Source organism: Hyperolius riggenbachi, chromosome 7 (genome assembly GCF_040937935.1).
Source record: "Hyperolius riggenbachi isolate aHypRig1 chromosome 7, aHypRig1.pri, whole genome shotgun sequence".
NCBI classification, from domain to species: domain Eukaryota; kingdom Metazoa; phylum Chordata; class Amphibia; order Anura; family Hyperoliidae; genus Hyperolius; species Hyperolius riggenbachi.
Genome location: NC_090652.1, coordinates 233,368,490 through 233,382,098, shown reverse-complemented (window position 1 = coordinate 233,382,098; position 13,609 = coordinate 233,368,490). Strand labels below are relative to the sequence as shown.

The following is a 13,609-nucleotide window of genomic DNA, read 5'->3' as shown; positions in this document are numbered from 1 at the left end:
TGGGTCATGAGGCTCTTACCTCTGTAGAAAATTTTTTCGAAGCCATGGCGGTCGTGTATGACGATCCTGATACTTCCGCCACAGCTGAGAGGAGACTGAAAAGACTCAAACAGGGTCAGAACTCAGTAGAGACCTATGCTGCGGAATTCCGCAAATGGTCGTTTTCTACCAGGTGGGAGGCGCAATCTCTTTTAGATAGGTTCCTAACGGGGTTGTCTGATACTGTATCAGAATTAATGTTAAGTCATCCTGAACCTAGAACCTTGGATGAGGCCATAGGCCTTGCTATCAAGATAGACCGCAGAGTACGTTTTCATAGGTCGACCAGGCAGCGACCCGTCATGCGGTCACAGCCTTCCACGAGTTTCTCTACTTCCTCTTCTACCGATGAGCCCATGCAGCTGGGTCACTCTAAGTTATCTGAGACCGAAAAACTAAGAAGGAGAAAGGAGGGGTTGTGCTTATATTGTGGGGACAAAGGTCATATCGCCGCTGTTTGTACCAAGAAGGCGGAAAACTTCTCCGCCTAGGGTTAGTCGGGGGTACTACCCTGGGCGAGAATTCTGTACCTCCAAAAGATAAAGTGTTATTCCCCATTTCCATTTCTTGGGACAAACAAGACATTGCACTGCAGGCCTTTATTGATACGGGCGCTGCAGCCAATTTTAGGATTTTAATTTGGCACTTAAATTAGGTATACCAGTGGTTCCTCTTGAGAAACGTATTATAGTCACTGCTATTGACGATTCCCCATTACAGGATAGCCAACCTGTCTCTATCACCCCTGAATTAATCTGTACCGTTGGGGTTTTACATTGTGAAAAATTACGATTTTACCTTATCAGAATGCCATCTTGCTCAATTATATTGGGCCTTCCTTGGCTCCGGCTCCATTCCCCACAGATTGATTGGTCTTCTGGACAGTTGCTCTCTTGGTCATCCTACTGTCAGAAGCACTGCATATCTAAGTGTCCTCTTCGTTCTGTTCACTTAACCCCTCAATGTTTACCTCAACCTTATAGCTCATTTGCCGATGTGTTTTGTCCACGATCTGCTGATTCACTACCACCTCACAGACCGTATGACTGCCCGATCGAGCTCAGACCAGGAACCATGCCCCCTAGAGGTCATCTTTATAATCTCACAGGACCAGAAAAGGTGGCTATGAGGGAGTACATTCAGGAGAACCTAGAAAAAGGGTTCATTCGACCCTCTAGATCACCTGCGGGGGCAGGATTCTTCTTTGTGAAGAAAAAGGATGGGGGGCTGCGTCCCTGCATCGACTATCGAGCTCTTAATACCATAACGATCAAAAACCGTTACCCACTCCCTCTGATTGATGACCTTTTCTCTCAGATCACAGGTGCCCAGATATTTACTAAATTAGATCTCAGGGGAGCTTACAATTTGGTCAGAATTAGACAAGGTGACGAATGGAAGACGGCATTTAACACTCAGGATGGGCATTACGAATACCTGGTCATGCCCTTTGGTCTGTGTAATGCCCCCGCTGTTTTCCAAGAATTAGTCAATGACATTTTTAGGGAGGTGGTGGGGAAATTTGTGGTCGTCTATTTGGACGACATTCTGATCTTTTCTCACAATATCAGAGAACATAGGTCTCAGGTTCAGTATGTATTACAAAAGTTACGTGAGAATTCATTGTATGCCAAGTTGGAGAAATGTTTGTTCGAGGTCACTGAAGTTCCATTTCTGGGTTATATAATCTCCAGATCTGGGTTGTCAATGGATAGCGGTAAAGTTGCAGCAGTGTTGAATTGGCCCCAACCAGTTGGTCTGAAAGCCCTACAACGTTTTCTGGGTTTTTCTAACTATTACAGGAAATTTATAAAGGGGTATTCCACTCTAGTAGCTCCCCTTACTGACATGACAAAAAAAGGGGCTAATGCTAGCAAGTGGTCTCCCGAAGCCATTTCTGCTTTTTTGAGTCTAAAAACTGCCTTCTGTTCTGCTCCCATTTTACACCATGTCGACTCTTCCAGGCCATTTATCGTGGAGGTAGACGCATCAGAGATTGGTGTTGGGGCAGTTTTGTCACAGTACTCCGGGTCGCAAGGGAGACTTCATCCTTGTGCGTTTTTCTCGAAAAAATTTTCTGAAGCAGAGAGGAATTATGATATCGGGAACAGGGAATTATTGGCCGTAAAATTGGCTTTTGAGGAATGGCGACACTGGCTGGAGGGGGCGGAGCATGTCATTACGGTATATACGGATCATAAGAATCTGGAATATCTGAAGGGGGCTAAGAGGTTAAATCCCAGGCAGGCACGGTGGTCTTTATTCTTTTCTAGGTTTGATTTCATCATCACGTTTAAACCTGGAAGCAAAAATGTCAAGGCTGATGCTCTTTCCCGATGCTTTGATATAGAATCAGTACTGCCCTCCGAGCCAGATCCTATTTTATCTGAGAAGGTTGTGTTAGCCAGTATAGACTCTATGGGGGATATTGCTTCGGTTCTGCTCCCCTACCAGCAGGATAGTCCAGCAGGGAAACCGTCTGATCTCATGTTTGTGCCGTTACAGTTCAGATTGCAGATACTTCAACTCTTTCATGCTCATAAGATTGCGGGTCACCCTGGAGTGGCTCGAACCAGAGAGTTATTGTCCAGAAGCGTCTGGTGGCCTTCGTGGAGGAGGGATGTCGAGGATTTTGTTGTTTCTTGTTCAGTGTGCTCACGGAGTAAACCCTCACGTGTACCTCCGGTGGGTACCCTCCAACCTCTGCCTATACCCTCCGAGCCCTGGACTCATGTATCCATGGATTTCGTGGGAGAATTACCTCCCTCGGACGGTAATACGGTGATTTGGGTCATTGTTGATCGATTCTCTAAGATGGCTCATTTTGTACCTTTGACGAAATTTCCCTCCGCTAAAGAACTTGCAGATCTTTTTGTGATACACGTTCTTCGCCTTCACGGGGTTCCTGAGAACATAGTATCCGACAGGGGGGTGCAGTTCGTTTCAGAATTCTGGAGAGAATTTTGCAAGACACTAGGGATCACCCTCTCTTTTTCATCTGGTTTTCACCCCCAGACTAATGGGCAAACCGAGAGAACGAATCAGTCCTTAGAACAATATCTTCGATGTTATGTGGCAGATAATCAAACAGAGTGGGTTCAGTACTTACCATATTCCGAATATGCCCATAATAATCTTCGGAGTGCTTCCTCTGGGTTTTCACCCTTTCAAATTGTCAATGGAAGGTCACCAAGATTTTCACCACTTCCTGTCAGGTCCTCACCTTTCCCTGCCTTGGAGGTCTGGCAAGAGAATCTAAGATCTCTTTGGAAGGAAGTAAATACTAATTTAAAGAAGACAGTTTTGTTCCAGAAACAACAGGCCGACCGAAGGCGTTCACTCGAGTGGGAGTTTGCTCCCGGAGATCTTGTCTGGATCTCTACTCGGCATATCGCCTTACGACAGCCATCAGCAAAGCTTGGACCTAAATTTATAGGTCCATATCCTATAGCCAAAAGGATCAATAGGGTATCTTATCAAGTGACATTACCTCAGTCAATGCGTGGAGTGAGAACATTTCATGTGTCTTTGCTGAAACCCGCAGTACATGTGGACCACGGTCCCCCTCCCATACTTGTTGACGGTGAACCTGAGTATGAGGTCGAGAAAATTCTAGATTCTCGATTTGTTCGGAACTCTCTTCAGTATCTGGTTCATTGGAGAGGATATGGTCCTGAGGAGAGATCCTGGGTACCAGCACATCAATTTCATGCACAGGAACTCATACGGGAATTTCATGATACACATCCTGATAGACCTTCATTGGCGCGTTCGGAGACCACGCCTCAGGGGAGGGGTAATGTCAGGCATAGACTCACCCCCACCGCCGACCGCAGTACGAACGCCGCTCTTGCGGCTGACGTCATCGGGACCCCGAACTTCCGGTCTGTTCCGGCAGCTCCAACCACCGCTCAGCGTGTCACTGGCAGCTTGTCCCAGCAGGGCAGGGCGGCGCGCTCACGCACGGAGCGTCACGCCCTTTATGCCCTAAGAAGAAGAAGGCTCTCATGAGCAGCTTGCGGGGATACGGGCCGCCCCTTCCTGACGTCATCTGGGGGGGTGGGGATTGCTGGTAGGACAGACTGCATTTAAGCAGCAGTCTGTCAGTACTCTGTGTCCGCTGTAGCGATCACACCTGTGTTAGCTCTCGGATCCACAGTATACATATATATTGGTACTGCCAATATATAAGTACTGGAAGACCATACCATTGTGATTTATCTGTGCCTTTGATCTCTTGCCTGTTTTTTGACCTCGCTATTGCCTAACCCTCTTGTACTTCTGCCTATCTGATCTCCTGTTGCCAACCTTGCTATTTATCTCGTTTCGTCTCTGAGCCTTGTGATACTGTACCTCGATATCTCTGATCTTCTGCTGCCGAACCCCGGCTCGTTCCTAGACTTCGTCCTAGCTTCCTGATCCTGTACCTCGCTATATCTGATATTTTGTTGCCGAATTTTGCCTGTACCACTATCCTCCTCCAGCGGGCCCTTGCCGCTGGGTGGAAGTTGCTGCTGTCAGTGAGCCTCGCCACTGAATAGTGTATATTTACTGTTGCACCAATCACTACATACTTTTGGGTGGACAGAGGTTAGTTTGTATATCGGATTGTCAGGGAGACTGCAGCTCATTTACAATCAGGTATATATCTGTGTTCCGGTGATACTGCAGATCACCGGTAACCAGATACTCTCTGTGCTCCCCGATCGTCACAGAACGTGACACGTTTACCTTTGGGAAGGATGGTGTGATTTAAAGTCAGCTTAAATTTTATGTGTAATGAGTTTTGTAGTTTCATTTCATCCATAATTAGACAGAGATCCCAGTGAAAAGACATCTCTATGACATTTAATACTCAGGGAGGGCCTATGGTGTGCATCTTCCCTGAGAATAGTCGAGAGAATTCCGCTTACTGTTAGGTAAAGCCAGATGCTCTAAGCTGCGGGGCAACTATCGGTCCCAGCATGGGAACCTGAAGTGAAAGGAATACGGAGGATGCCATCTTGAGTCTCTAATTTGCAATGGCAGTTGCATACACTTAATAATAGCTCCTTCTAACTTGAGCACCTGCTGTTTCCACAGTTTGAATATCAAAAATGTATTATTGCCAATATTCTACTTTTCGCTTCCATGAGTTACACCTCCCACTAATTAACCCATCTATGCCTAACACAATGCCCCCTATTTATGCCTAACACTATCCCCCCACCTATGCCTAACACTATCTCCCCTACCTACAACTAGCAACAATATCTTCCCTTCCTATGCCTAACACTAACACCCCCCACCTATGCCTAACACTATCTCCCCTACCTTGGGCAGCGTGGTGGCGCAGTGGATAGCACTCTCGCCCTGCAACGCTGGGCCCCCGGTTCGAATCCCAGCTAGGTCAACATCTGCAAGGAATGTGCATGCACATCGCAATCATTGGCTGGCTGGGGGAAGGGAGTTAGGAAAAAATAAATAAATAGGGAAATTTTAAAAATAAAAAACAAATATTTATATAAAAAAAAATATCTGGGGGGCGATCAGACCCCACCAACAGAAAGCTCTGTTGGAAGGGGGGGGGGGGGTCACTTGTGTGCTGAGTTGTGCGGCCCTGCAGCAAGGCCAAAAGCTGCAGTGGCCTATTTAGCAAACATGGTGGTTAAGTTACATTTTCAGACAGGAGGAGGCAGGCTTACTGTGATGTTCCCTCCTATCACTTCCCCATTTACTTCTCTTAAAGAGACTCAAACATGAGTCTCACTACAGTTTTTTTACTTACCCAGGGGTTCCTCCACCCCCATAAGCATGGCTGTGTCCCTCGCCATTCTCCTACAATGGCCTCAATTCACTAAGATCATGCTGGAGATAATAAGGCAAGAGAAAACGTACCTCCACACATTATCTTATCTCTTCATTCCTTAAGTTACCTCCCCTGTAGTTAAGTTACCTCCTCTGTAGTTAAGTTACCTCCTTTTTAGTTAAGTTACCTCCTCTGTAGTTAAGTTACCTCCTCTTTAGTTAAGTTACCTCCTCTGTAGTTAAGTTACCTCCTCTTTAGTTAAGTCACCTTCTCTGTAGTTAAGTTACCTCCTCTGTTGCTATTTTCACACGCAGCTAATTAACAGCATGGGCCATATGCAATTCGAGGAGATAAGTAGCTGAAAACATGCGAGCTTCTTATCTCCTCACATCGCTCACGATTTACCGGCAAATTCAATTGCCAGTTTCACCTGAGCGATGTCCTTGCGTAAAGGAGCATAACTCAGGCGAATACTAGGTATTCGCTGAGCGATGCTCCTGTGTGGCCAGCGATGTGGAGCGAGGCATTAGTGCTGGGGAGCTGTCCTTCAGCACCACACCACTGCAGCCTCACTCCCTGGAAGATGCGCGCGCATCGTCGCAAGACTCTTACCCGCCGCCTGTCGCCTCCTGCCGATCGTCGCTGCTGGGAAATTCTGAAAAAACATACCTCCATCGTTCCGGCTCGCCGCATGTCCCACGCTGCTGGTAAGCGGCTCAGTGACATCGGCAGCAGACTGCATGCGCGGACTGAGTCCAACTGAGTCGCTTACTGGTGGTTGACTGCGGGAGAACGGCGGCGCTGAGGAGACAGCAAGGGACACATCCATGTTTATGGGGCTGGAAGAAGCCCCGGGCAAGTAAAAAATTGCAGTGAGACTCATCTCTGAGTCTCTTTAAGGGTAGTTAAAGAGGCAGGGAAGAGATGGGAATAGGAAGGTGATAGAATGGACCATCACAGCAAGCCTGCCTTTTTTTTGTCTGAAAATTAGACTTTAGCCAACAGTCAGATTTTTCAAGAAGTGATTACGGAAACCAAGGGGAATGAGAAGACAAACGGGCAAAGCACAGAGGTGTGGGGATTAAGCATGAACATACTTTGTGCTTAGCTTAGGTAGTGCCTGCTATGTATTGCCACAATTTGCATTTCCACAAGCCCCCACCTCCCGCAATTCTATCGGGTGCCTTCGCACGTCGAAATTTACCTTGTTTGACGCTAATCTGGTGCCTTCGGTCGCCAAAATGAACCTTCTTCTGCCACTATAAACGCCACAACTTGCCGCAAAGAAGGTAAATTATGGCACCCGGAGGCGCCAATAGCGGGCACAAATTTCTGTTCTTAGCCTCTAATCGCGATTTTTATAATAGGTTTCCCCATAAGGGCTTCTGCGCCCTCTTTTCCTGATTCGCATTTTTAAACCCATTACTGAATGTTAATGGCAACTAACATATTAAGTCATTTTTTATCTAGGCGTATTTGTCCTATAATGCGTGTGTATAACGAGTTAACAACAGACATCACTTGTGAGATAGGCAGCGAGCTACATGAGAAACGTGACTACTATATCCATGTCAGGGTGGTCCACATGTCAGCCACACTGACAGTATCTCCCTCAGTCACTTCGCTCCCCTGGGTCAAAGGCTGGCTGCACATGGCTCCTGTCAGCGAGTGACAGGCCCTGTGTGTATCTTTCTTCCACTCCAGTCTCTGCTTCCTTTATCAGCAGCCCAAATGAGAGATGCATGGAAACTACTTCTGCCTCCTTCATGCAATGAATCAGCTTTCTACTTTCAAACAGTAAAAAAAATTACAAACTGGCATCAAGTAGTTTTAAATGCTGAAAGCAATCTGTGCACACTGTTTAGCCAATTTATTTAGAGGCTTGCAAATTCGCCAGGCCAATTTATTTTAGCAATTTTTTTATTTCTTATTTGTAACATTGCCTTGCTACTAATTAGTACTGCTGTAATGTGTATTTATGGCCACTCGTCACTAGAGGGCAGTGTGAGACAATAACAGAGCCCTTCTGCTTTCAGTTTCTATATCCTCTGCTAGCAGAGAGAAATCAAAGCATTCGAAGAATTTACAGCACGACGAGTTCTGCTGGCTGAGGTCAAATGCAGTGCACGTATATTACGTAATGGCCATCAGATCAAACATCAGAGAGATTCCTCTGTGATAGAATCTGATCAAAGAGGGATCTATCATCCATACTAGCACTACAGCCTCTTTCTAATTATTTAATCAGTGTTTGCCCATTGTAAAATCTTTTCTCTACCTGATTGACTTACTGAAATGTATCATCTTTAGTACTGGCAGGTGATCTCTGTGGATTGTTTGATTTGTATTAAAGCCAGTAGAAAAGATCTGTGGTCTCCCAGAATGCTCCGGGGGGGGGGGGGGGGGGGGGGGCGGAGGGGGGAACGAATTCTACATAATAAATAGCCTAGCCTAAGCCTCACTGGGAGGGTGGGGCTACATTGCAATATACACCAATATATAGATATATGGAAGCTATATATGGATGATATTTAATGTAAAAGTGAGTATCTTGAATGATTTACTGCATTCTACTATTTGTCATTACTGTCTTATACATGAAAGGTGCAAGGAGAAGTAATATTCTTTTTCTCTACACAACAAATAATAATAATAATAATAATAATTTCCTCTACCTCTAGACAAAGAATGATGGTGACTCTCCGATCTGGAATTAACACTTTTCTACATGCTAAACCTTAATTGACAGTACAAAGCCAAGTCCATTGATTTTAACAGAGGAATACCAGGGATACCAAATAAAATGTTAAAAATGTATTCAGGCAGCTTTAAGTTGTATCTACGGGAATAAACAGATAATCTGGCACTTTTAAAGTGCTCCCTATTTGTACTATATTCTAATGTTTTTCAATAAAGTTTTATTGTTAAAAAAACCATACAAAGTGGCAAAGTCAGTAGACATGTTTAAGGTATGAATTAAGATATTTTGACCATGTCTAGGAGCCGATCCATCAGTGTCTTCTATAGCTCTGTATATTTGGTGGTCTATGCACGCTTTGCTAAGCATTAGACTATTATATTTACGATATATGATTTCCAGTATGCTCAGACATCAGCACAAGTGAATTATCTCTCTTACTGAAAAGCAGTCCTTCTGCAGGTACTTATCCAGAAAGATAGAGAACTTAAAGCAAACCTGAAGTGAGGATTACAGATAGACACTGGTGGTGAAACTGCATACAGTTCAGCCTTATCACCCCATCAGCACTCAAATGAGGCTTTGCTGAGCCTCGGTAAAGGAGGCTCGATGGCTGGAACAAGAATGACCATCAGATAGTTCCCTCCCTGATTAAATCTGATCAGAGAGGTATGTGTTACTTACCCACACACCAATTTCCAGTATATTTCAGTCTAGCACCTCCCCCTGCCTGACCCCCCTTCCCCGTGTTAAGGGACTTCATTGATATGCTTCAAAACTTTTTGCTAGCAATTTCACATGCACCCAAGAGTCAATTCTTTACCTGGTTCTTGTACGTAAAACTGCAAAACTCACCATGGGCCGAGAGTACATATTTTACATGGAGTCAGTTGTCGAGAAATTAAACGATGCTACTGTCATGCACCCGACCTAGCCATTTCCAGTGAGGTCTTTCCAGCATGCCTGGTCCATCCTTTTGATCAATTTCAACAAAAATTTACTAAAATCATTGATTGGCCAGGCATGTTACGGCATCACTCTCTACCAGATTCGATCATCATCATCAACATCAAATATCGATGCCACAAACCGAATATTGTATGGGTACTTGTAGTCTCCTATTGTAGAGCAAAATCGGATTTTAAACCCAGCTGTAGCCCCTCCCTACTTAGAAGTTCAAATGTTAATGAGACCTTCTGAGGCTCTACTGAGAGCCAAGTATGCAGCTTTACCTCCAGTATTAACCTCCCTGGCGGTAAGCCCGTGCTGAGCATGGGCTATGCCGCCGGGAGGCACCGCTCAGGCCCCGCTGGGCCGATTTGCATAATTTTTTTTTGCTGCACGCAGCTAGCACTTTTCTAGCTGCGTGCAGTGCCTGATCGCCGCCGCTACCCGCCGATCCGCCGCTATACGCGTCGCCGCAGCCGCCCCCCCAGACCCCGTGCGCTGCCTGGCCAATCAGTGCCAGGCAGCGCTGTGGGGTGGATCGGAGTCCCCTTTGACGTCACGACGTCGATGACGTCGGTGACGTCATCCCGCCCCGTCGCCATGGCGACGGGGGAAGCCCTCCAGGAGATCCCGTTATTTGAACGGGATCTCCTGATCTCCGATCGCCGGCGGCGATCGGAGGGGCTGGAGGGATGCCGCTGAGCAGCGGCTATCATGTAGTGAGACCTCGTCTCGCTACATGAAAATTTTTTTTTTTTAAACGTATTTGCTGCCCCCTGGCGGATTTTGACAAACCGCCAGGAGGGTTAAAAGGCCTAGTTCATTTTATTATTATTTTATTTAGATTATAATTCATTGTCCTTTTATCCACTGTCCTATTCTACCTATATTTACTTTTATCTACATACAACATTTGATGTTTTAGCTGAATGCTTGTTTCAGGTGTGGGATTCAGACACTGCTGCAGCGAAAGAGATCAGTGGACTGCCCGGCAGCTGGTTTTGTCTAGTAGGAAATAAATATGGCAGCCTAAATATGCTTCTTAATTCAGGTTCCCTTTGAAATGAGTTGCATGCAGCCACAACAAAAGTCTGTTTGCCACGTACTGCTTGTTTTTTGCAAGAAGTGGTCCACTACCCCATTCAAGGAACTGTGGAGAGCTATATTAGGAAATCTACAGTGCTGGTGATCAAGCGCTGCTTTTAATTTTAATCAACAGGCTAGTTAAAAAATGTTTCTCACTCAGGCTGAAGGCACAAAGTAAGCTAACAAGTGCTGTGGCTACTTACAGCAAGTTAGCCCCGATATGATTGTGTATACCCCGGTTATTATCTGTGATCGCTGCTAAAGCCTAGGAACAGTTTCTTAGGAGAAAGCAAAGGTGTAACTACAATGCATGGGGCACCCCAAACAAAACTTTGATGGTGCCCCCAAATATTCACACCCTTCCCTTGCCTCCCCTTGGTGCCCTTCATGGCCTTGGGGACCATCTCACAAGAGTCATAAAACCAGTGTGACCATCATGATCTTCACACCCATAACAAGTGTAGCCACAAACACACCTGATCTGAAGTATAGTCCCCTGTATCGGAGGAGGGATGGGTAGCAGTGGGGCCCTGCACAGCTCTGGGCCCACCTGCAATTGCTGCTCCCCTCTAGTTAAGCCCCTGGGAGAAAGCCAATAAACCTACTAGTTTTGTTTTTTTGGGCGGGATATGGGAAGAAACCCACAAGAACACAATAAGGATATACCAACTCCAGACTAACGGTGTCCAGACCAGGAACTGAACACACGAGACAACTGATAAGAGGCAAGAGCGACAGCCATTTAGCCACTATGCCGCCCAATGGCATTATAAAACTGAAACTTTTTGGGATTTTTTTTGTCCCTTTTTATTAAATTTCATATATTTTCTTCATACAAATAGCTCTAACAGAAGACAACCATGGGTGAAATTTTAGAACATGGGTGTCCTTTTTTCATCCTCTCATTGGATTTTTGTGGCAGAGAAAGATTACAAGTTAACTGTACAAATTCTAAAGTTCCTTACCTTCAGGAAGCTTAGGTTGCGTCCATGTTCAATGCTGGTGATCTCCAGATTCCCCATGACTACTTCACAGTTCTCATAATACTTGCGGAGGGCCCGGTACTGTTGTTCTAAGTCTGATAAGGAGCTCAGTTTGTTCTCTGTTCCAGAGCACACTGCAAGACAAACAATGGAAAGGATAAGTTTATGTTATTAATAATCAGATAACAGATTCTATCTGCAGGATACCAGTAAGAGGAAAAGCTTTTTCTCTCACACTTACACACTGAACGTTTCCAATCAGGCTCCGAGTACTAATAAACAGCATAGAGAAAAAAATGCTCTAACCTCACGGTTGGGCAAAACCATCATCATTGCCGGACAAAGTTTTCATTCAAAGGAAATCGAGGTGTGAGGCCTATGGAATCTGCCATATATATATATTACCTTTTAAACAATACTAGTTGCCTGGCAGTGTTGCTGCCTTTTTTCTGGCATCAGAAGTGCCTGAATCATACACTCAAAACATGCATGCAGCTAATCTTGTCAGATTTGTCATAAAAATCTGATTTGCATGCTTATTCTGGGTCTATGGCTTAAAATAAGAAAGCCAGAGGATCAGTAAGACAGCCAGGCAATGTGCATTATTTAAAAAGAAACCAACATGTCAGACCACATATCCCTCTCACCTTGGGCCTTTAACCCCTCGCCGACCGTTCCACGCCGATTGGCGTGAACGCGGCGAAAGCCTCACGACCACTCCACGCCCCTAACACATGTACAGCGCTGCGATCTAAGGCAGCGCTATACTGGGGACAGCTGTGTAGCTCGGCTGTCCCCTCCAGAGGCACAAAGGTGATGCCTATGACAGCAGATTCCTGTCATTAGCTAGCAGGGGGAGGGAGGGAGGGCGGGGTTTTAAAAAAGAAATAAAAAAATAGAAGATTTAATTGCACAAAAATAAAAAAAATAAATAAAAAAATAAACAAGCTGGCACTGGCAGATATAAGACCACACCAACAGAAAGCTGCGTTGGTGGGGAGAAAAGGGGGGGGGGATCACTTGTGTGCTGAGTTGTGCGGCCCTGCAGCAAGGCCTTAAAGTTGCAGTGGCCTATGTAGTATGTAGTGGCCTGGTCACTAGGGGGTTTAACACCGCTGTCCTTAAGTGGTTAAGTTACCTTGTACTAGTCAACGCAATAGGGGTGATGATGGGCACTATGACTGGAGTAAATTAGGGGTGCATAACCACTGGTTATTTGAGGAACAAAGTGAAAAGCACAATTACTATAGGAAGGAGGAACAAGATGGGGTGGGGCATAATTAATGGGGATGAATGGAGCACGAGGACTGGGAGGGGGAAGGAGGCAATATGACTTGGGCTATTTTTCACATAGACATAAAATCTTTGCTTGGGTGACTGTCACAGACAGCTTTCCAGATACATCACAAGGGACCCCCATTGCATGTGTTTTCAACTTACATATACATTAACACTTCCTCACAGAGGCAGACACTTCCAACAATGTTATCATAAACAGTTCTGGCTACAGAGAGTGAATTACTCTCAGTAGAAGCAAGAAATAGGTGAGTTCAGGTGATCTGCAGTGCTGGCTGCAGAGAGTTCATTACTCCCAGTAGAAGCAGGAGGTGAGTGAGTTTAGGTGATCCGCATTTCTGGCTGCAGAAAATTCATTATGCTTAGTAAAAGCAGGAGTTGGGTGAGTTCAGGAGATCTGTAGCGCTGAGTACAGAGAGTTCATTACTCTAAGTAGAAGCAGGATGCGGGTTAGTTCAGGTGATCTGCAGTGCTGGCTGCAAAGAGTCCATTACACTCAGTAGAAGCAGGAGGTGGGTGAGTTTAGGTGATCCGCATTTCTGGCTGCAGAAAATTCATTATGCTTAGTAAAAGCAGGAGTTGGGTGAGTTCAGGAGATCTGTAGCGCTGAGTACAGAGAGTTCATTACTCTCAGTAGAAGCAGGATGCGGGTTAGTTCAGGTGATCTGCAATGCTGGCTGCAGAGAGTTCATTACTCTCAGTAGAAGCAGGAGGTGGGTGTATTCAGGTGATCTGCAGTGGTGGCTGCAGAGAGTTCATTACTCCCAGTAG

The 13,609-nt window shown here is 45.5% G+C and overlaps 1 protein-coding gene across 5 annotated transcripts in view; it reads right to left on the bottom strand.

Annotated features, from left to right (window-relative positions):
- ERBB4 (erb-b2 receptor tyrosine kinase 4) overlaps positions 1-13,609 on the bottom strand; it is a 1,342,090-nt gene that overhangs the window by 820,345 nt on the left and 508,136 nt on the right. For all 5 annotated transcript variants that reach the window (XM_068245390.1, XM_068245391.1, XM_068245392.1 and 2 more), the window contains one exon: positions 11,525-11,676. In XM_068245390.1, coding sequence (XP_068101491.1) covers positions 11,525-11,676 — 152 coding nt within the window. The remainder of the gene's footprint in view (positions 1-11,524; positions 11,677-13,609) is intronic.